Here is a 22838-nt window from a genome sequence, read left to right on the forward strand (position 1 = left end):
ACCTCAGGGAGACTGCTCCCAGCCGAAAGAAAAGCTACCGTATCCCTGAACGGTTGGTGCTGGCCCTGAAGAAGGAGATAAAGCTGATGTTAGAGCTGGGGATCATCGAAGTGTCAACCAGTGAGTGGTGCAGTCCAGTGGTGCTTGTACCAAAGAAAGATGGCTCGTTACGATTTTGCATTGACTTCAGATATCTTAACAGCATCTCGAAGTTTGACCCATACCCCATGCCAAGAATCGACGAGTTGTTAGAGAGGGTGGGACGAGCAAAGTTCATCACCACATTGGACCTCACCAAGGGGTACTGGCAGGTGGCACTGGCACCGGAGGCCAAGCTGCTGACGGCCTTTACTACCCCGTTTGGACTGTTCCAGTTCCGGGTAATGCCCTTTGGACTGCATGGTGCCCCTGCGACCTTCCAGAGGCTCATGGACCAAGTACTGCGGGAGTTTGCAACATTTTCCGCAGCTTACTTGGACGATGTCGTGATCTTCAGCCAAACATGGGAAGAACACAGGGATCACCTACAACAGGTCCTCCATGCGATCCAAGCTGCTGGACTGACCATCAACCCCCGTAAATGCGCCTTTGCCAAGGAAGAGGTGGAGTACCTGGGCTACGTCATTGGGGGAGGTGTCATCCGCCCACAACTGAGTAAGATCGAAGCGATTACCGCCTACCCCGTGCCAACCACAAAGAAGAAGGTAAAGTCCTTCTTGGGGTTAGTCAATTGGTACCGGAAGTTCATCCCTCAGCTGTCAGAAAGAGCAGTGGTGTTGACCAACCTCACCAAGGCCTCGGTGCCAGCCAAAGTCCGCTGGAACGAGGACTGTGACAGAGCTTTCAAGGATCTGAAGCAAGCCATTACCACTGAGTCGGTCCTTCACTCACCAGACTTTGAACAGCTATTCACCCTTCAGACAGATGCCTCAGGGGTAGGCCTTGGAGCGGTATTGCTACAGGAAGTGGATGGGGAGCTGAAACCGGTGGTTTTCCTCAGTCGGAAGCTGTTGGACAGGGAGACAAGGTACTCGACCATTGAAAAGGAGTGCCTGGCGATGAAGTGGGCCATCGACTCCCTGAGGTACTACCTTCTCGGACGGCAGTTCATACTGGAGACAGACCATCGTGCACTTCAATGGCTTCACAAGATGGACGCAAACATGCGTATCGCGGGGTGGTACCTTGCCTTGCAGCCGTATAACTTTACGGTCAGGTACCGGCCGGGGAAGTCAAACCTGGTAGCTGACTGGTTGTCCCGAAGCCAAAACGGTTAGGACACTGTGCTTCCTGGGGAGAGGGGGAAGGAAATGTGACTACGGTAACTTCGTCTCTATGGACTGACGGCTTCGGGCCGGGTAATCTTGCACATGTGGGATTGCACAGGACAAAGGTCACTCAGCACTTTAGTGAACAGTTTGCACTTTATTAGCGGGATTTGCACAGTACAGTTAAACATTGCCTATTTGCACATTTTATACTATTTTTTGATGTAGTGTGTATTAAATGATTCAACCGTATTAAATTGTGATGTCGTCTGGCAGACGCTGGTCGGGCTCTCGGCTCCACCTGGAAAGAAAGGGGAGTTACAGCGAGAGCGCCAAAAGTGTTGGTTTGTGTAGATTGACAGTGGTTGAGATTATGTGCAAAGGATATGTTTGGCGTGTAAAGGTCATGATATAAGGTGCATTAATGGTACAAGTTACTCCTATAACAGTCAACATCATAACACTCACCTCCGCCTGCTCTCCCGTCTCCGGTCCAAAGGTCTGTCATCGCGAAGGGTCCCCGGGGAAACAGCGGATCCTTTTTATCGTTCCGGATGGGGTTAAAGGAGCAGATTGGAGGCGGGGGTGATTTGTTATCATGTACATGTAGCTTGTTAGTTTATAACTGTTTTTCTTTTCATACAGTAATTAAATATAATGTAAGTAAAGGATGTTTGTCATTCTCCACTAAATGTTTATTGTGAATAACTACGGTCCTTATCTGAGCTGACCATATCTGCACATGCCACCCCTTTTGGATGGTACGGTCCAATGGGTGGGGCTATAAAGGGTGGCATGTTGGGCTCATTTGAAAAGATATAGTGTGGGAGACAGTCATTGGGGGATATTGATGTGGTCAACCATGTACAAAAGATGAATAAATACCCACATCGGGTTGTATCAAGACGTTCTGCCTCTGTCTCCTTACTTGGTCGGACCGCTCACTTGTCAGCCTCACAGTCACCAATGGCAGATACATGGTCCATCCTTGTTCTGTTGCATTCCTGCATGCAAATTCTGATTAATGCATGCTAATCTATTCCTATTTCTCTGTGGTGGTGGCGACGTGCTTTCATGCAAATTAAGGTAACATGAAGTTCAGCCAACCTGATTGTTCCGCAGCTATAAAATGCACGACCACAGATACGAAGACACACAAAATATAACTTTCATTCATTCTGATGAAAGAATGGCAAAGACCATAGTGTATAGTGCTTCTTCTGATTTAAGAGGGTATAACTGGTGATGGATTTTTATGGGGGGAAACTACCTTTCCTTAGGCCAACAGGAAGATATCTTAATTTCAGAATTTTGCTACAAATTATTAAACCAGTGTTAAGGTTTTTATAAGAAAGTCTGAATTAGAAGTCACTTTATGTACAGACATGGCTCAACAACTTAACATAACGCTCTTCAAGGAACAGAAAGGGATCCCGCTACAAAAAAGTTGGGTTTTAAGGAAATATATTAAGAATGGTACATTTGGAAGGGTCCCCTATCTGTGTCCGCAGCTGCAACCATACGACTTTGTGTTTAATTGAAGTTGGCTTGAAATAAAAATTATTTACACAGCATCTGTTTCTCCCCTGTCTGCATGAATATACTTTGCTAGGTGGACCTTTCTATTGTAAATGTATGGAAGACATTTTTGGATGGAGTGTAAACATTTCTTTTTGTTTTATTTCTGCTTGACTTTTCTTCTGCATATATTTCAGCATAAAGAGGAAAAAATCCTTTCTGATTTAAAAAAAAAAATTAATCGTAGCGAAATGCTGATGAGGTCAGTTCCAATTTCATCAGTATGAAAATGAACAGAGAACATTCCTTGGTCTCCCTGCTGTATAAACTGAATACTGGATGGCGCCTCTCCAGACCGGAGTCTTTATATGAACTTGCCTACCTTGGTTCTGAGCCACACTTGTGTAATATATCGTACACAATATAAAAGCAGCATCATCACAACTAGACAAAACTTGGCCTTTCATACTTTATGGTGTCAAACAGGCCTTCTGAAGGCCTGCATCAGTTCTGCGTTAATCAAAAATCATTGGGTTTTATAGCCTTCTGGAGTTTGCCTCCCAGCCAGGGTGAAATCATTTTTGAGTTTCTGTCCTTTAGATATCTACAATATCTATTTATAGTTGTGATTTTACTATTTTGGAATTCATTAGGAGGGCTGTAACCAGCTGTGGATACTGGGTCACATCTTTAAACTTTTTGGTCGACTGAAGATAAAACAGTATTTTCCAACCAGAATGTCATTGTAGTGTGAAACAGGCTTTGAATAAATATGTGCATTCTCATTTTGGCAGAATAACAGAAAATCAAGTCAATTTGAACTTAAATAAAAAAATAGGTTTAAGAGACCTGGTGAATAGGAGAAATTGGACTCATGACTTTAGCATTGCTAAAAACCCTGCCACAGCCCTGCTAATGAAGTCAACACACATTTATTTAACCTTTAATCATACAAAACACATTCACCTTTCCAAGTCTAATTATTCACTTCAAATTGCTAAAAAGCAGCCATACAGGTGGTGAATTCAGCATTGCAGATTAGGTATACCGCAGGAGATACTGGCAAATGATCATGTCACTTTGTTAGAAAAAATGCTGGGGACAACTATGCTTACAGCACTGGACATTTCCGGCGTGTTCATTTTCTGTATAAACCTTAAAGCCCCCTGAGACAAGGGGCTGCCCACAGTATTGCGTAATTTGCGCATGTAATGTAGGTATATTACAAAAATATATAATAATAATAATATTACAAAGTATAATAATAATTCAATATTTTAATAAAAACAATGTAAGAAATAAATGTAATAAAAAAGTAAAACATAATTCAAATAAAGAATAATAATTATCGAAAAAATAATAATAATAATAATAATAGAAATAGATTTTAAAAAATCAATAAACAATGAGTCTTTGGGGCTGCCAGCCTTACAGGGACGACACCTTCGGAGGACCACCCCCCTTCCGTGAGGAGGGGCTGCCGGGGGACTTAAATAAAATATAAATGATAACAAAAATGTTTAATAAATACAATTATAATAAATAATAATAATAAATGAAATAAATTCACACAAAATTATAATAAAGAAGTGACAAGTAAAAATACAATGAATAAATAAATAAAATGTAAAAATTATATCAATACATGAACAATGAATAATTAAATAATCATTCATATTGATAAAATATTAATAATATTTAAATACATAATATTAAAAACAATAATAATAAAATAATACAAAAACGAAAACAATAATATTATAATTATAAGAATTAAAATAATAAAATAAAATGATAAGGAAATTAATAAAATAATACATAATATAATCATAAACTAACTTGGAAAACAAGATATTTAATATGATTTTTTTTAACTAGACATAACAAAATAAAGAAATGAAAATAAGAATGAAGTACAATTTAATAAAAATCCTTGATGCAAAAGCTTTTATACCTTAAACAGATGTTATCAGGGTAAACCCACCAAAGGAAGTGTTAGGAGACGTGTGAAGTGATTATTTTCGTTGAACATGCTTCAGACTGGTTAGGACCGCCTACCTCATTACGAACACAGAAATACATGTAGGTGAACGTAAATGTAGAAATGTATTAAAGATTTATAATAATGTGTGTTATGTTTTATTCTCAACTTGTATGTATTTATCCATACATTCATTTATTTGTTTCCATATTTATTTATTCCTGTATTTATTTCCACATTTATTTATTCGTCAATTTTCTTATTCCTGTATTTATTGGCGTATTTATTTATTTATTCATGTTTTTATTCAGACATTTATTTATGCATATATTTATTTATACTTACGTCCTCCATATATGGGGGGATCGGGATCCTCCCCCAGAATATTTATAAGTTATACTTTTAAAAAGCGGTGGGGACCAAATTGGCCATTTCGATGCACATGATAATACCCTAATATGTATTGTATTGCACCCTCTTCTGGAATTCAAATAGTATGGCACTAGGAAATCATAAAAGGGCAGTAATTGAGCTCCAGCTTCTGTTACATTAACCTGCTATTTCCCTATAGACACCTTAACAGCACGTCTATTTAGAGCAGGGGTGTCAAACTCAAGGCCCGGGGGCCAAATCCGGCCCGTGACTTCATTGCATGCGGCCCCACAAGAGCTTGCAAAGAATATTGTATGTTTATTATACGGTTACATGACGATATACAGAAGCACGTTGCCCATAAACTACATGTCCCACGATGCATCTCATGCCTTTTTCTCAGAATTTGACTTTTTTGTCAAAATGTTACTTTTTTTCAAAATGTTACTCCCCCCCAACATGTCACTTCTTTTTTTTTTTTTACTTCTTTTTTCTCCAGAATTTGGCTTTTCTTTTTAAATCATTTTGTGACGTGCACACTGAACAGACTTGCAGGTATTTTCCCTAGACCTCTGCTTTCAGACGTAGTTAATTATGAAGTTATTATTACCCTATCCGATAATAATCCAATGCAGAGGCAATAATATAATATAATACATTATTTTATATATATTAAATAATTATATAAGTATTTTTATATAGTCTTAAACACCCCTGGCTTAGTGCATTCTTGTGCAAGTAATTTTACAATCTATCATTTCCATCTACAATTACAGAAATGCTACATTAAATTCAGAACACAATATAATATAACATACTAAACGTGAAGCTATTCATATAAATTCGAATTTCACTAAAGGCCTTTTTATACATTACAGCAGTGGAGCTCTCTGATAAAACAGTTTTTAATCAGTTAAGAAGAGTACAGTATACAGAAATATATCTAAAATTAAATAGACACAGGTTAATATACATTAAATCAAACGAAGAGATTACAAATAAATTGAAAAACAACTAAATGAAATAAATATTCATAATATAAACTGTCTGATTATTTGTTCTTCTTTTTTCCTCTTGTTGGTGAGCCGTCGCTCCTTTGATGACGTCCTTCCTGTTTCATCGTAACAACACGTGTGCGGTGTTCAGTGTCGAGCTGCAGGGAACAGCAACTAAACCTCAGCTTTCACACACCGTTGTGTTTTTTTTCATTTTATTTTCGGTGTAGGCTTTGCCGACTAAACCGTCAACATGGTGAAGCCCGGATTCAAGGGGAAAAGCTCCATAAACACCTCGACGTCCAGCAGCAACCCTGGTGAGTTTGTTTACAGCTAATGCTAATTGCTGCTAGCTGGGTGATATAATGCTCTTTAAAATACACACAAAACGGGTAGTATCCTTTTTTTAAAGTAGTCGCTGATATTTAGAGTACAATGAGTCAAATGTAAACGCATAATTCATGTTGTCTGGAAGATAACTTGCTATAGAAATGAGACACCAGTTAACGTGAGGCCTTTTAAATGTGACAAGTATTTCACTTCAGTGGGGTTTGTGTCAAGTGGACTTGAAAAAGCTGCTATTATTAACTGATGTATTATTAGTTAATTCCACTCATGGTGATTATTATGAAACTACACACGTACACTTCATACAACAACAACAACAACACATGTACACTTTAAGCAGTTGTGTAGCCCATGATGGAAAGGAGCATGGAGAAGACATCTTATTTGACCTGCCCCTTATTCAAAGATGATAAACAAAAATAAAAATCAATGGTAGGTCACAGCTGCTTCAAATACTCCAAACCAAAATCACAATCAAAAGTCAACACAATAATCTACCATCAGCCAAACGGGTTACCTGACATCGTCATAATGTCTAATGATTCTTTCTTTTATCATTTTCTTAAACCTAAACATGTTCCTACAGCCCTTTTTTAAATCATATGGTAAAGAATGACACAGCTTAACGTTAACTACAGAGATATACATCTGCGTTAAAGTAGTCCGTGCAAACTCATTCTTAAAGGTACATTTCCTTCTATGCTGCTCATGAAATGGTCTAGCCATAAGATGTATTCACAACAGAGGTGGGAGAAGTACTCGGATCATGAACTAAAGTAAAAGTAGAAGTACTGTCCTGAGTGTAGGAATACTCTGACAAGTGCTGCAATCAAAATGTTACTCTAGTAAAAGTAGAAAAGTGTTTGCATCAAAATATACTTAAAGTACCACAATTGTACAGATTGGCCATAATTATTGATGCATTAAAGTGTTATTAAAGGTGCAGCTAGTTTGAATGACTTTGTATACTGCAGGGTAGAATTTACTCCAGGTGGAACTAAAGTCCTATTTGAAGGTTAATTATAATTCACATAATTAACTTAAATCTGTAGTAACTAAAGTTATTAAATAAATGTAGTGTCAAAGTACACGATTCACTTCTGAATTGTAGTTGGGTAGAAGTACAAAGTAGAAAAAAATGTAAATACCCAAGCCAAGTCCCTCAAAAATTGTACTAATACAGTACTTGAGTAAATCAACTTAGTTACTTTACATCACTGCTTCCCAAATATCTCTGGCGTACATAAATAGATTGAATGTTTTTGTTGTTGAATAGATGTCTCTAACTCTACATGTATTCCACAGATCGAGTCAAAGGGGCTGGAGGCAACAACATGAGGGACCGAGCCACCATCAAACGTCTGAATATGTACAGGCAGAAGAAAAGATGGTAATCACTTGTGCATTATTCTTGTGTGATGTTTATAGGCAGATTGTGTAAGTGCCAGATACATAACAATAATATTCCCACTGACAATGATGTTCTGTTCCCAGTAATGACCGTGGACAAGTCATCCGACCTCTATCGTACCAGTCCACAGTGGCTCCAGGGACTGTGGCCAGAGTGGAACCGAACATCAAATGGTTTAGTAAGTTCACACTCTCAACGGTTGTGTATTGTGTCGTATGTTGCAGCAGTATTCTCTTTGCCATAAGTCAGTATATTGTATTTGCTCTGTCTGGCTTTGTGGATAACTCAAAGTTTCTCTTCGGTGCATTTCCATATTTTGACTTTGGCTTCATATCATCCAATGTTTCTAAAAGTTATTAATAATAACATAAATGTTAGTGTTACGAGGCTCCCAACTAGTTGCTATAGCACTATAAGCTTGATGAGATTTCTATTAATCATTTTACAGAAAGATGGATTCTGTAAAGTGTTGGTAGCCTCTCTTCCATTGCACTTCCAGCGACTCGTCGGTTTCTTTATAGTGACAGCCAAGCTAAAAGCTAGCGGTGCTGTGTCAGAGTTCATGTTCCTTTCCACCAGTGTTTTTGAGCTGTGCTTAGGCAGCTGACGGCTGCTTCAAACCCAGACCTAATTATCCTTTCAATGTGATGTTCTTGGAATGGATCACTTATTTGAAAACGTTAAATACCTTGTAAATCTCATCAGTGATTGTGAAGAGAAAATTCAAATCTGTTTCTTATTTCAGCAAATACTCGTGTGATCAAGCAGTCATCCCTCCAGAAGTTTCAAGAAGAGATGGGGAAAATCAAGAAGGATCCATATCGGGTGGTGATGAGACAGAGCAGACTCCCCATGTCTCTCCTGCATGATAGAGTCAAAGCCCATGTGAGTATAAAGGGTAGAATGCTGTATTTACTGTTAAGAAGGAAATATTTTCATAGTATGTGCATTTTTTAGTGTGTGAATTGGCACCCTTTATACATTTTATTGTACATATACTGGCATTTAAAGCTATCGAAATAAACACCTGGATTAAATTATTTGGTCCAAAAGAGAATCGTGCCTCTGTTTTACTCCATGGCTTGTTTCTAGGAATGTAATGAGGTGTGATACATGAACTCTCATTCTAATCCCACTTCAATTCTAACTGCTCTACTCTGACCCTTTGAGTGTTCTGGCTCTGTGCTTGGCGCTGGAGAGTTGCAGTTTGCCAGCCTTTTACTTTTCCATCCCATAATCAAACACGTAATCTTGTTTTCTCCAACATATGGGGTCCGTTTCAGTCTTTTTAGTTTTGATATACACTGTAGCTCCTCATGGAATTGAGTTATTCCTCGGGGATTCAGATTTCTTTCTTTAGCATGTATGTCTAATGATTGATGGACAAGTAGCCATAATAGCACATGTCATATTGCAATCACCGTCGTATCATTAGTTACACCCAGGTGTGTTCTTTCCGTTAACACTTTGATATAACATTACTAGGTAAGTGAAAGCAATGTTTTTCAATCTGGATGTCCGACATTTGATTGGCCAGAATTTATTACGAAAACAGAGTTTGCGGGTCGGTTGGGGAAATGTTTTTCAAATAACCGGTAATGGATCTGGGCTGATAGTGAGGCCAACCTAAACTTTTACCACTAGTGTTTTTGACGAACCCATTGGTCCCCTGTCACCCCTCATGGATGTGTTGCAAACAAGCCGTGACTTCTGATCAAAATCATTGGAACACATAATCCCTCCTGGCACACGCTCGGCTGTTTCCTTGGCTTAGTTGTTGCATACCTTGGTGTTCTGTTTACTTTAGTTGCTTTTTGATACTGCTTGAATTCCCTGAAACCACTGCATAACTTTGACTGTGTAAAACAAACATAGGCTATTACCTTTCCTCTAGCTTATGTGTTTACATACAACATTACTGTATGTGTCAGGTATCACTTTTGCAATCCATAAATCACTTGTGGTCACATTTGCTTTTCATTCATGCTGTCGAAGAACACAGGTTGCCCAAACCCTCAAATCACAAAGCCTCCACAGATATTATCCACCACAGGAAGGGACATTATAATATATAAGTAAGACTATATATTGGTAATGTCCTAACTTTTTAGTAGTTTACTTTAAAGACATCATATCTGGCTATTCATTTGAATGTAATCCTACTCTAGGCTAAATATGCAGTGTAGCTGTATTGTGAAGGGAGAAATGATAAGAAAAACCATGAATAAAATACCGTTTTAAATCCTTTTTCCTAATCTTGAACACAACTATTTGAACTGGGGCTCTCTCTAGGCTTACTGTTTGATTAAAAGAAACAGTCTAATATTTGTTTTTGTTTCTACACCTGCAGAACTCCAAGGTGCACATTCTAGACACGGAGAATTTTGAGACCACATTTGGGCCCAAGGCTCAGAGGAAGAGGCCCAGTCTGATGGTGGGGGACATGAAGGATCTCGTGGAGAAGGCTGAGTCCTCGGGCCTGACCTACAGTGAGGACAAGGACAAAGACCTGGTGGTCGAGGATACAGGGGTCCGGTAAGAGCCTCAGAAGATGCTACGAATAACATGTTATGCAACTAACAATTATGTTCATTATTAATGAATCTAATGTTAGAAAATAGTGACGCCTGCCCATCCCAGTGTCTTGAAGTCTGAGGTTATGTCTCTTCTAAGTCCAAGAGCAGAACATTCTGAGGAGCTGAAAACCAATTTTCTAATTCAAAGATTACCAAATGAGTTTCTCTGTTGACTTAATAATCCTTGCAGCTAATCATTAATACACGCCACTGACTATAATCACAGTTGTTGAATTGTCATACTTGAAGCTAGAAATGCTTAATTCCCCCTTATTTCTGCAACAGGACGGAGGTACGCGATGAAATCTTCAAAAAGGGTCAGTCCAAGAGGATCTGGGGAGAACTTTATAAGGTATTGTTTCCATCCTCGTCCCAGCTCTTTGAATTGTGTCAATGTTCAGCGTGTATACCGAAGGGTCATTCTGCATTCCTCTCTGTTTTTACTTATATAGGTAATCGACTCTTCTGATGTCGTCATCCAAGTGCTGGATGCCAGAGACCCCATGGGAACGCGCTCTAAAAGCATAGAGAATTACATGAAGAAAGAGAAATCCTGGAAACATCTGATCTTCGTTCTCAACAAGTGTGACCTCATCCCCACCTGGGTCACGGTAAGTAAATGTGAAGCATGTTCATATTTGGTTCCCATTTAAGTGGGAGTGATTTGTGTCGGTTTTCTTATGTGTTTTGTTTTTCTCCATTCAATTTGAAACCAGAAACGGTGGGTGGCCCTGTTATCCCAAGAGTACCCCACTCTGGCTTTCCATGCCAGCCTCACCAACTCGTTTGGTAAAGGCTCCCTCATCCAGCTGCTCCGGCAGTTTGGCAAGGTAAGCTAATGCCTCACTTTCAAAACATGTCTGTGATTAGTCAAGAGCAGATACACATTTACTGCTTCAATAACGACCCAGATACAATGTATCGTTCTGGCTTTTTGTCCCTGATCTTATTTTTCACTCAGTGGAATCATTTGAAGTGCAACAGAACTTTGTGTTTGCTTTTTTAATGTATTGTTTATTTTACTTGCTTTCATTTTGTATGATAGTGTTTGGGTTTTCTTCTCTGTAGTCCTTATTTTATTATAAAGTATTATTTATTATTTCGATGTGACTATAATTACAATTCATATGATAATTCAGAGCTCCTCAGTAAGGACATTTTTATAATAAAGCTGCTTTTATTCTTACATCATAAACATCCTATTTTCACATTTTCAAAACCCTCATTGCGTTTGAGTTTAGTTACCTGATGATGATGATGATGATGATGATGATGATGATGATGATGATGATGATGATGATGATGATGATAAACAGACATTAATAAAGGTGTTCTTGACCTGAACAAGAGATATGACGCAGTGGCTAAGGAAGTGGGGCTTTAAAATCAAAAGGGTTTTATATTCGTGTTAGATTTAATTTGACATAGCATACAGTGTTCTGTTGCACCGGTTGCACCACATTCACCCAGAGTTCGTGAGACAACAAAGTAAAAGAGCCTGTTCCAAAGCAGCGTTTAGGGTTTAGCTCCAGGGATAGGAACAAATATCCCTTGTTTTAAAAGGTTGCGTGATTGTTGTGTTTACATAAGAAACCCTTTTTAAGATATCCTTTGTGTTTTGAACAAACTACATTGCAGTTCTGGACTCGTGACAAGTTCACTTGGTTTATTGCAAATGGCAACAGAGCCCCATCTAAAATGACTTGAATGAAAACACTTTCTTTGCCTCCCACAGCTCCACACTGACAAGAAACAGATTAGTGTGGGTTTCATTGGCTACCCTAATGTGGGAAAGAGCTCGGTCATCAACACCCTGCGGTCTAAGAAAGTCTGCAATGTGGCTCCCCTCGCTGGAGAGACCAAGGTGAGTGTCTTCTCAGCCATGCAACCGTCCAAAGTGACCAATGGAATATGTGCCGAGTAAAGAGAAATACTAATAAGAAAGAAAATCAGGTTTGACTTTACACTCACGACAATGTAAAGACTAAGAATGTGAAAAGAGTACATCAACGCTACTAGAAAAAGGTATTGGTGCAAAAAGGCGTCATGTGAGTGGAAAGGTGAGACGAGCTTTGGCTCCAAGGGAAGGTCATGTGAGGTGACAATATGTGTTTCCTCCTTCTTGGTTATTATTTATAGCTGAAACAACAGAAGTAGTTGATACTGAGTTTTTAACTACATAACTGAAAAGACTAACAGGAGAAAGAACAACAAGCCTTGTATCCTTATCCTGTGTGGAAGAAAGAGGCTGTGGAAACCAGTGTGTTCAACAGGAGAGGGATCTTGAACACCTAGCCAATGAATCTGATGGGCCTGAGGCCAACACTCCTTCCTCTCACCTTGTCTTTGATTCTCACCTCGCAGTCAACGCTATTTAACAGTGAAAACAGCCTGATGATCTGCAACACCGCCGTGACCCTCACGCTCCCTTTTGTTATACCTGATATGTGTTTGTTTCAGTAGGAAGTTTCATTACCGTCCTTCTGATGAACCAATAGTGGAAAAGGTTATGTTTGTAACATAAGACAAAAAAAGGAAGCCAAACAGTCTCTGCTGAGCTCCATCAAAAGATAATGTTCAATAATGTTTCCCTTATCTGAATAGTTGACTTTCTTTTTATATCATTAAATACCAACAAGATCAAGTCAAATCATACGTTATTGAACATGGCATGTGAAGATTCCACAGATAACATTAATTTCCTTCCTTTTTTAGGTGTGGCAGTACATCACTCTGATGAGACGCATCTTCCTCATTGACTGTCCTGGTGTCGTCTATCCGTCAGAAGACAGCGAGTCTGATATCGTCCTGAAAGGAGTTGTAAGTCTCCCTTATATGGTTTACCATGGTATCGTGATATTTGCCTTGTTTTATACTTATGCTATCACTAGAATACAAGTGAGGTGAATTCAATTTCAATTGTTTGAACAAATTGTAACATCTGATCAGACGAAATGTCAAAGTTGCTTTAGATCTGGCTTTTTGGACAGCTTGGTTTTAATAAGCTTGTTTGGATGATGCTTTAATCTGATCCTCCAGATGCCTTTTCCAGTTATTGGGTTTAACATGGAGGCCATGCAGTCCCCGTAAATGAAACGTTGCAGGTCCATCTTTTTCACATCTTTTTGTCTTTTCCCTCATCACAAAGGTTCAAGTGGAGAAGATCAAAGTCCCGGAGGAGCACATCGGGGCAGTGTTGGAGCGGGCTAAGCCAGAATACATTCAGAAGACGTACCGCATCCCCACCTGGAACTCGGCTGAAGACTTCCTGGAGAAGCTGGCCTTCCGCACCGGGAAACTTATGAAGGTGTGCATGTTCCTTTCATTTGCCTTGCTTGCAGAACATTAACTGTCTGTACTTACGGCTGTTAATCGCGTACGTTTTAATTCTATCCATTTTTTTTCATGAAAACCGTGAATATGGTTATCAACAAGACTTGGTTATCAGTATGAGTCATACATTCAGTTAAAGCATTTGTGGATATTCAATAAATGTTTCCTATGCTATATTAAAAAGTACATGTTTTAGGAAGTCCAACAGTGAATCCTTATTTAATACAAATGGTTTATTTTAAGCTGAATAGCAAATGTAAAAGTCTGTTTTTAGTCCTAAACTAAATCAATATATTCCCGTTATTCTACAGGGCGGCGAGCCGGACATCTCCACCGTCGCCAAAATGGTGTTGAACGATTGGCAGAGAGGACGTATCCCCTTCTTTGTAAAACCCCCCGGTGCTGATGAGGAACACGAGGTGAGACTTTACTGAATTCTCCACCTGTGGTTTATCAGTGAACAACATTTGGACTCTGCCTTATGTTGTTGACCTGTGTTGTGTTTCTGTATTTCTCAAGGGCAAGGCGCCAGTGCCAGTTGAAGGCCCCTCAGAGGCAGTAGAGGTGGTGATGGAGGAACAGACAGACAATCCTGCAGCCGTCCCGGAGGAACAGGACGAAAAGAAGCAGAGACAGAAGGAGCGGGTCCAGAAGATTATCTCTAGTGTGAAACAGAACTTCGGGAAGATCAACGTGGCCCCAGAGTTCAATGAAGAAGACTTGGTTCCTGTGGAGATGCCTGACCTGGGACTGTCTGACCTCTCAGGCTCTGACGGGGAAGGAGAGGGAGACAGTGATGAGGAGGAGGAGGAAGAAGAAGAAGAAGAAGAAGAAGGGAAAGAGAAAGAAGAAGGGAAAGACGGGACCAGTGTGGAACCAGCCGATGGAGAGACTGAGGCCCCAGAGCCCACGACCGCTCCGACCGACAAGACGGACGCAAAGAAGAAGCCACGCGCGACGATCCGTCAGCTGGATGAAAAGATCAACAAGTACAAGCATTTCCTGGACCGGGCCCAAAACAAGTGCTTCTCATCAATCCGGTAAGACTACACTCACATTATTTATTTTCTGTATTGCCCTAATTTTAAACATGAATTTGCCAGACCGAGAGATGCATGATTAGTTGGCTGTTTTAACCAGCCGCTAAACCCCTGAGGACGAGCAGTCGGCACTTTAACTTTTTTTTTGCTCAACTTTGGCACACTAATATGTTATTTGATCTGCTGTTGAATTCCAGCCGGCACACTGAAGAACACCGTGCATAGACACTCTGCGCCATATTGAACCACTCTGATTTCCAACAGATACCAACAGGAGTAAACTGTTTGCTCTGTTGGCTAATGATCCACTTGTTTCTTCTTCTCTGCGCAGGATACCCAAGGCACTTGCGGAAAAAGCATTCCAAGACATCAAGGAAAAACAAGCTGCAGCACAGATTCATGGTATTCTATCCACATGTATGACTTTGTATGGTGCTGATGTTGTGCTTTTATCAGAAGTATGACATTTGTTGTTCGGGTCCAAAGGAAGCCATACAAATTGGGCTGGTCAGGCTGACATTAGGCGCTTTAGTTCCGATAGTTCCTGGGATTTTGCGTTCACACCAAAAAGAGAACTTAGTTCATGAGAACTTCTCCCCCCTTTTCAGTCCCTGCTAGAGAGGTGGTACTTTCCTGGGGAGAAAAAAGTTCCAATTTCTGATTGGCTGGGCGGATTGCAAACCACGCCCCGTAAAACTCTGAAAAGGTTTGTGAAGCCGCCATTGTATTTGCTGGCATTAGCATTATTAGCATTAGCCCTGCGCACCAACGGAGAGAGACTAACTTATGGCAACACAAAAAAAAAAACATGGGAGCGGTGGAGTGATGAGGTGTCGGCGTTCTGGCGATTTACTCCGAAGGCTTCAGTAGAAGCTGCTGGGAGTCCCATCAGCTTCTACTGAAGCCAGTCCCCAACTCCGGGGACTTCCGGCCGGGGACTTTGGGTGGCAGTATACGCCGTGAAGTTGTTTGCGGCCTGCCAGTAAACCCAAATCAGAAGAAGTGACGTCAGCGGCTTCATTTGCCTAATCTTCCCTCAGGGAACTTATTCCGGTGTGAACGCGATCTGCTCCTTAGTTCCATGGGGGAACTAAGTGCTGGGAACTAAGTACGGCAAAGTACTTGGTATGAAAGCGGACATTGTGATCCATCCAGGCACTCAACTGACTTGTTAATGTTTGTTTGAATTCAGCTGTAATCCAGAGAAGCAAGAAGAGGAGATCTGAGGAGGAAGAGAGGTCTAACCAAGTCCAAAAACTGACGTCTAAACAGGTATTCAGTGTTTGTTCTCTCTGACGTCACACAGATCTTTCTGTGACCACGCGGTAGGTGAAGGATTTGTCTTACTGATGAGACAGGATTGGAGTTGAAAAGCTCATTCTTTCCCTTTATCTTTATCCCTTTCTACAGAGAAGAGCGATTGACCGTGCTCAGAAGGGGAAGAAAATTGGCGTGCGCTATTACGAAACAGCCAATGTGAAAAACAAGAACAAGGACAGAAAGGCCCCAGCGTCTGCCACAGATGGCCAGAAGTCCAAAAGAAGAAAGCACTAGACTGGCGTCGTGGAACACATTTATACAAATCTTTATTTAAACTTGCCAAAAGCCAAGTTTTTTTTGAAAGTGTGGAGTTAACAGAAGGTGGAATGCTAACTTAGCATTAAAAGGTCTGTATCAAGTGGTCACTTGCTGCCTTGTCTTGATGACTGTTTTTATCTTGTTTTTAACTCCTTCTCCCCTGCAGCCCAGAACTGTTTTTGAATGACATTTCATTTACAGGACAGGTGTAATACTCTCTTGATGTTAAAGAAAACTGTACGTGTCATGTCATGCTGTAATAAAAAACGTGCTAATGACACTCACTTCTGTTTACTTAAATTGATCATGTAGAAACAAGACAAAAGACACATTCACTAACATTGTGTACTGGGAAATGGTAACGCATCTAGTTTGGCGGAGTTACTTCTTTGGCGTAATGATCCCTTCCAGTTGGTTCTAAATAGAAAGAAAAATGTCAATTCTGAAAACAGGCAACACGGCTACTATCCGTGTTAAATCTAAAGAAGGTGCTTTTCTTGTTGTATTAATAAACCATACCTTGAGCTGCTGGTTGGTTCTCTTCAGGAACTGAATCTCTTCACTGTGCTTCTTTTCCTTCACCTGTTGCTTCTCATTTTTTCTCTTTTCAATGGAATCGCTTTTAGCTTTCTCCTCATTCAGTTGCTTCTTTACCTCTTGTTTCTCATCTCCCAGTTCAGAGATCTATGGTATGTGAAAAGAAACAATTGTAATTTTATTTACAGAATAAAATATTTCGAGAGCTCTCCCGCCGTCCTTATTTCACAATAACTCTTAAAGTGAAATGGTGCCCTCTGCTGGATACTTTACTGAGCTGTTCCTGTGGCTTGAGATCAGTGGAAAACTACTAAATCTCATTGCATGTTGCAAAACTCAGATGTGGGGGTCTTTGTGCCCCTTATTGTCTTGGCAGTTGGAAGTCATAACAAATAATGAAATGTCCTTACTCTTCTCTCCATGTCGTCCTTGCCCTGCTCAGCCTGCAGTGCTTTCCTCATTCCAAAAGCCACGCTGCTCTCATACAGTTTCTGGTAGGCGGCCATAGTCATTTGAATCTCATCTCTGACCCTCATCAGAAGCAGACCCCTCTCGGCACAATTGATGGTCACCTGTCTGATTAGCTCATCTTAAAAGAAAGTTGGAAAATCAGACAGTTAAGTTAATGTGAGTGAAAACTGCCTTCATTTGATAATAGGAACATTGTTCCATCAGAAGTAAGACTACAAAGGGATATACATCCAGCGTTGTATGATAACATTCTTGGCCTTACTCTCTGTGTGTAAGGCATTGTATACATCTATTATTATAACCTCAGTAGTCACCAACATCTCAGATTCTTTCTTACCAAAGCACTGGGAGAAGAGCTCCCTGCGGACGGGGCAGATTCCTGTCTGTCTGGCCTGCCTCTGCTGCATCTTGATGTCCAGCAGTTCCTCTAGGCGAATAACATCTGCTCGTGTACAAGGTGCACTGGATACTTGTTGAACCCACAATTGGTTTCCCTCCATCCATTCCCTGTAATGGTAGAAGTTTGGATTAATAAAAGCATGGTTTGAGCTTGTTAAGTAAAACATGTTGAGGGGGAAAGCAATACCTGGGTGGAAGGATGGCATTGAGGGTCTCATCATTTTCCTGCTTGGTGGCATCAGCAGAGGCTGATTTTGGTTTTGGGGGTTGGGGAACAGGGCTAGAGTCAGCAGGCTGCTGAGGGCTTACTCTCAAAGGCCGTCCCTGTGGTGAACAAAATGTAAGTTGCATTACATGTTACATCTCTCAATAAAATCATGTTTTGAAAATAACCAATACATTTTCTTGGTCGTGCATTAAAAGCAAAGTGATAACAGTAGTATTCTTGCAGATGTTGTGCTGATGTTGCCACACATACAAAATAATGGTGTAATGTGAATGAGTGATCAATATAATATTTTTCCTGTTTCAAATTTAAATCCACTTCACAAAAAAATAGTAAATTATGAATAGCCTACAATACACGATTGATCTTATTTCATATGTAAGGGATAATGTGCTGCGACGCGGTCATTAGGAAAGAACACCGACAGGCTGATCAGGAGCCCGACGCGAAGCGGAGGGATCTAGATCGGCATGAACTCATCAGGCAATAACGATTCCTCCAAATTACTGTGCTCTCCAAATATATTAAAATGAATGTTAAAATCCTCCATGTTGCTATCACACGACAGCGGAAAACTAAAGACAATCAGACAGTTTGCTTGCTTTTCAAACTGTTACATTTGAAAAACAGTTAGAGCGTCTCTTGTCAGTTTGAAAAGCCAACGGTAGGAACTGCTTTCGTTTTTGAGGAGCTTTTTGATTACAGATTTGAAAACATCACTCCTTGCTTTAAAAGTAGCACAATTCATGATGTCAAACCTTGGAAAGTATCTAGATATCCCTAACCTAATGCCAAAGTAACTGGCAACTGACTATGTGTCGCCGTTTCATGTAAAAAGGAGGGTTTCTGCCCCGTTACTTCTCCGCTGTTTTTCATGTCCCAGTTAGAAAAGCAAACAGCATGCAGTTTGCTTTTCGGCCCAACTGTATACAGTTAAATCGACCGGACTTCTTTCTGAAGATGTGAGCGTCCTTAACAACGGTCAATAAGACCTTGACAGCTGGCTTATTTTTAAGCCAAGTTCAGACTACACCAGACATCTAAAAACAATATACAATGTGTAACACAATCATACTTTTCATCACTTTCTGACTGAGTATTTCCCCTCTATACCTGCACCACTTCAATCCTCAATCCACAATTATTTTAGCCAGGTAAGGTCTAAACTCGGATTTCTGGTTAAACTTACCTTTGGTGATTTTCTGTCTGTGCTTTTGCTTACCAAAACAGCATTGTCGTATTTCAGGAGAGACTCGGAAGGTGGAATCATTCTGTCAACTATACAAAAATAATAAAGTTATTCACTAAATCATAAATGTCTTGCTGTGAGCTCCACTTACAGAAATACCGTTGTGCGGTTGCTAATAAAATGCTCATTGTTTGCGTTGTTATGACAACAGCGTATCGGTGTTACATTTTGATTTGTCCGGTTGGGATCAGCGGTTTGGTTCAGAAACACAATCTTCGTTTATAATATTTAGGACAAACATTAATGAGAAGAAAGGCTGTACTTGGTGTGACATAAATTATACGCCTGTTTTACGACTTGTTTATGTTTTTAAGGGAGATCGCTGTTTTAATTGAAATACTCGTTGTACATTTTTTTAATATTTCGTCCTGTCATTTTACACAACACCAGCTTTATTTAAGATGTTACCGTGACCGTAACGTAAATGATAGACTGAGTCGTACGGAACCAAAATCGAGCCCTGTAAGTCATCACGTCGACGTCATTTCTCGGTACACCACGGGAAACGGAAGTTTCCAAATTGAGCATAATAGTCGAAGTTTTGCTACGTTTTTGAGTTTGCTTTTGTTTGTTTTTTTACATGCTGTTGGGCGAACGGTGATGTTTGATTAGTTACACAACGGTTGGATTAGTCTACATACATTAGAATGACCAAAGAAAAGCGACACAGGAGAAGGGAATCCCCGGAGCGGGAGCCCAAAGTTAAGATAAAGCAGGAGCAGGTGAGCCCTGTTAGGCCACAGAGAACACGCCGCTCCCGGTCCAGATCCAGCGGCCATTCCAGTCCACAGAGGAGAAGAACCAGCAGGTATTTTCGATTTTAAGTCATTGTATTACCTTGACAGACACAACATACGCGTTCGCCAGCGAGTTTAAAGATGTTTTGCCTTCCGAACAAACGTAGCTAACGCGTTAGCACATATTAGCTGCATCTGAACGGCAATCATTTGTTAGTTTGCTATGTAAACGTCTTTACAAAGTTAATTTAGGGCCTTTTTTTTGTGTTCTTCGTGTAGGTCTCCCGTCAGGACAAGAGACCGTTCACCAGTTAGAAGAGAGACTTCTCCCGTCAGACGAGGAAGCAGATCCACCAGAAACAGAAGAAGTCGCACTCCTCCACAACGTGGTGCTGATGTCAAAATAAAGCGGGTGATTAGGTCCTACATTATTAGAAACATGCCATATAGCTTTTATCATTGGATATTTCTTGATTCAGAGGTTTAAGTTACTCCACTTTTTCTTTCCATGTGGCACATACAAGTGGAGGCTACCAGTGTTTATCTTATATTTGCACCTTAAACAGCTGCTTCAGTATTGGCATAGTACCTAAGAGTATGTCAACTATGTTCCTACGGCAGATACCACTTCTCACTGGCTCGCTAATTTAAATTCTATTATTTCAATGGCTATTTCTACTTGATAAAAATAAACAAATACACTTTTTTTTTTAAAAACCTGTAACAATTGAATGTTTTTGTAGTTCAAACTTGGCTCTGCTACATTGAGAGCCTTAATTGGGCCCGATAGCATAGCTACCACATGGGAATTCGCAAATGAAGAATGACTGCACGTGGTTATTGAAGGCAACTCAACTCATGATTACCTGCTCTAACTGTCGATTTACAAATAATCTCACAGGAGCAGGATGAGCCACGGACCAGTGGGGAGGATAGGAGGAGGAGAAATGAGCAGCCAGAAGAAAGGCGGAGCAGGTGGGAAACAGACAGACCACGGGAAACGGACAGACCGCGGGAAATAGACATACCGCGAGAGAGAGACCGTGGCAGAGACAGACAGCAAGAGCAAGAAGCACTTGGCTCTCAACAAGATGAAAGACGGCAACACGATGAGCGGCGCAGAGAAAACCGCCAGCGGCGTGAAGAAAACCAAGAACAGGATTTTGGACAGTCTGAAGGAGGGGTTGAAGACCCAGATGACCCGCCTCCTGACAAAGAAAAGCCCAACTTCGGACTGTCCGGGGCTTTAACGGAAGATACCAACACATTCCGGGGGGAGGTGATCAAGTACAATGAGCCACCTGAGGCTCGCATTCCCAAGCGCAGATGGCGACTGTACCCTTTCAAGAATGACGAACCCCTTCCAGTCATGTACATTCACAGACAGAGTGCCTATTTGTTGGGGCGGCAGAGAAAAATTGCTGATATCGCCATTGACCACCCTTCCTGTTCCAAGCAGCATGCAGTCTTCCAGTATAGGTAAGAGTAACAATTATCAGCTGTGTTTTTTACTTTGCTGTGTTATAAATCTCCTATTTCAATCTGTATCATTTAAATAGAGCTCCTCTGCAAGCTGCATAACACTTGGACAATTTTGTTGTCGCATGATTTAAACTGGTCTTCCTTCCTGTTTGTTTCTCTGCAGGCTGATGCCGTTTACACGTGCAGACGGCACCAGTGGCCGCAGGGTGAGGCCTTACATCATTGACTTGGGTTCCGGCAACGGCACCTACCTGAACAACCAGCGCATCGAAGGTCAACGCTATTACGAGCTCAAAGAAAAAGACGTTATCAAGTTTGGCTTTAGCAGCCGCGAGTACGTCCTCCTGCACGAGTTCTCAGACACAACCGAGGTGGACACCAAGGAGGAAGAGGAGGAAGATGATGATGAGGGCCTTGATGAGTGAATTGTTCTCAAGAACCCATTTGTCCAGTTCATTAAGGGTAGATAACATCTCCATTGGTGTTCAGCAAATGGCTGTTTTTGTAGGGAATGGAACAATTAATGGAACTGGTAAATGTTGGACTTTATTTCAATAATGGAACAAGGCTGGTTTGTATATTCTGTAATTACCGAACTGTTGCTTAAACCTGCCACAACTGTCTCAGAGAAGACTTCCTATTCTCAGGTTGTTTGTGTAATATCTGTGTAAGCGTTACTGATCTCACATCTGACAGCGCTCACAAAGTGCTCAGTGCCAGATAAAGATTCTTGCTAAATAAAAAAAGTTAATTTTATATTTTTGGATCACAGCACTCGTACAAAGTTTAGCAGAAGACTGATCTCTTGTCTTTGTCCAGGCTGTATATATCAATGTACGATACGTGGAATGTGTACTCTAGATTCATGTCAAATAAGCATTGCTTATTGTCAGTAAAAACATTACAGACATTCTTGTAATGATGTTGCCTTTTTTGCTTTGTAGAGCAGGGGGAAACTAGTTGATTCAGTTGTTTCCTTTCACCAATACTGTGTGGATTTACAGACTCCCTGTTTTGATTTTTTTGAATTTTTGGATCCGACAGCATTCATAGTAAATTTCCATCTATGTACTTTGAATAAAGATCGTGAAAATTTGGATTGTCTGGAGAGTTTTAATGTAGACACCTCATCAGATAGATTTCCATTTGATATGTCAAGAATTGTAATGTAAGATTACCAAACATTAAGACTAAGCACTTTGTGAGCCCGTTGTGATTCAACATTTACTGGGAACATTTAGTGGAAAACTTTCTTTCAGCATATCTACTTTTTGTTTAGCGCAGCTGGGTCGGGGCTTGGAACTGAACTCCAAGCTT

The 22838-nt window shown here is 40.4% G+C and overlaps 3 protein-coding genes across 4 annotated transcripts; 2 read left to right on the forward strand and 1 right to left on the reverse strand.

Moving 5' to 3' along the window:
- Positions 1–6229: 6229 nt before the first annotated feature.
- On the forward strand, positions 6230–16700 carry gnl2 (G protein nucleolar 2). Its single transcript, XM_034101693.2, has 16 exons — positions 6230–6451; positions 7788–7872; positions 7977–8071; positions 8639–8778; positions 10244–10428; positions 10755–10821; positions 10922–11080; positions 11186–11299; positions 12205–12333; positions 13185–13289; positions 13618–13776; positions 14114–14221; positions 14322–14842; positions 15174–15244; positions 16035–16114; positions 16253–16700. Exons 1-16 carry the CDS (start codon positions 6388–6390, stop codon positions 16394–16396), a joined length of 2226 nt encoding a protein of 741 aa, XP_033957584.1. The 5' UTR covers positions 6230–6387; the 3' UTR covers positions 16397–16700.
- dnali1 (dynein, axonemal, light intermediate chain 1) lies at positions 16696–19416 on the reverse strand. Of its 2 annotated transcripts, none has more exons than XM_034101696.2 (6): positions 19276–19416; positions 18015–18151; positions 17766–17935; positions 17368–17546; positions 16940–17104; positions 16696–16837 (listed from the first exon to the last, which is right to left on the reverse strand). In XM_034101696.2, the coding sequence occupies exons 1-6, from the start codon at positions 19321–19323 to the stop codon at positions 16802–16804; spliced, it is 735 nt and encodes a 244-aa protein (XP_033957587.1). In that variant the 5' UTR covers positions 19324–19416; the 3' UTR covers positions 16696–16801. The 2 variants fall into 2 exon arrangements, with proteins under 2 accessions (XP_033957587.1, XP_033957586.1); XM_034101695.2 differs by having other exon boundaries at positions 19243–19416.
- Positions 19417–19512: 96 nt separating this feature from the next.
- On the forward strand, positions 19513–22618 carry snip1 (Smad nuclear interacting protein). Its single transcript, XM_034101694.1, has 4 exons — positions 19513–20110; positions 20319–20451; positions 20941–21518; positions 21685–22618. Exons 1-4 carry the CDS (start codon positions 19950–19952, stop codon positions 21944–21946), a joined length of 1134 nt encoding a protein of 377 aa, XP_033957585.1. The 5' UTR covers positions 19513–19949; the 3' UTR covers positions 21947–22618.
- Positions 22619–22838: the final 220 nt, after the last annotated feature.

This window comes from Pseudochaenichthys georgianus, chromosome 16 (genome assembly GCF_902827115.2).
Source record: "Pseudochaenichthys georgianus chromosome 16, fPseGeo1.2, whole genome shotgun sequence".
Taxonomy (NCBI): Eukaryota; Metazoa; Chordata; class Actinopteri; order Perciformes; family Channichthyidae; genus Pseudochaenichthys; species Pseudochaenichthys georgianus.

What these genes read in the sequence shown, in the direction of transcription:
- gnl2 (XM_034101693.2), top strand. Translation starts at nt 6,388, where the DNA reads ATGGTGAAGCCCGGATTCAAGGGGAAAAGCTCCATAAACACCTCGACG. An exon ending in TCATCCCCACCTGGGTCACG is followed by an intron (nt 11,081 to 11,185) that starts GTAAGTAAATGT and finishes ATTTGAAACCAG; the next exon opens with AAACGGTGGGTGGCCCTGTT. An exon ending in ATATCGTCCTGAAAGGAGTT is followed by an intron (nt 13,290 to 13,617) that starts GTAAGTCTCCCT and finishes CTCATCACAAAG; the next exon opens with GTTCAAGTGGAGAAGATCAA.
- dnali1 (XM_034101695.2), bottom strand. Translation starts at nt 19,323, where the DNA reads ATGATTCCACCTTCCGAGTCTCTCCTGAAATACGACAATGCTGTTTTG. An exon ending in CAGACAGAAAATCACCAAAG is followed by an intron (nt 18,152 to 19,242) that starts GTAAGTTTAACC and finishes TGTTCACCACAG; the next exon opens with GGACGGCCTTTGAGAGTAAG. An exon ending in GCTCTTCTCCCAGTGCTTTG is followed by an intron (nt 17,547 to 17,765) that starts GTAAGAAAGAAT and finishes CTTTCTTTTAAG; the next exon opens with ATGAGCTAATCAGACAGGTG.
- snip1 (XM_034101694.1), top strand. Translation starts at nt 19,950, where the DNA reads ATGACCAAAGAAAAGCGACACAGGAGAAGGGAATCCCCGGAGCGGGAG. An exon ending in CAGAGGAGAAGAACCAGCAG is followed by an intron (nt 20,111 to 20,318) that starts GTATTTTCGATT and finishes TTCTTCGTGTAG; the next exon opens with GTCTCCCGTCAGGACAAGAG. An exon ending in CTGATGTCAAAATAAAGCGG is followed by an intron (nt 20,452 to 20,940) that starts GTGATTAGGTCC and finishes ATAATCTCACAG; the next exon opens with GAGCAGGATGAGCCACGGAC.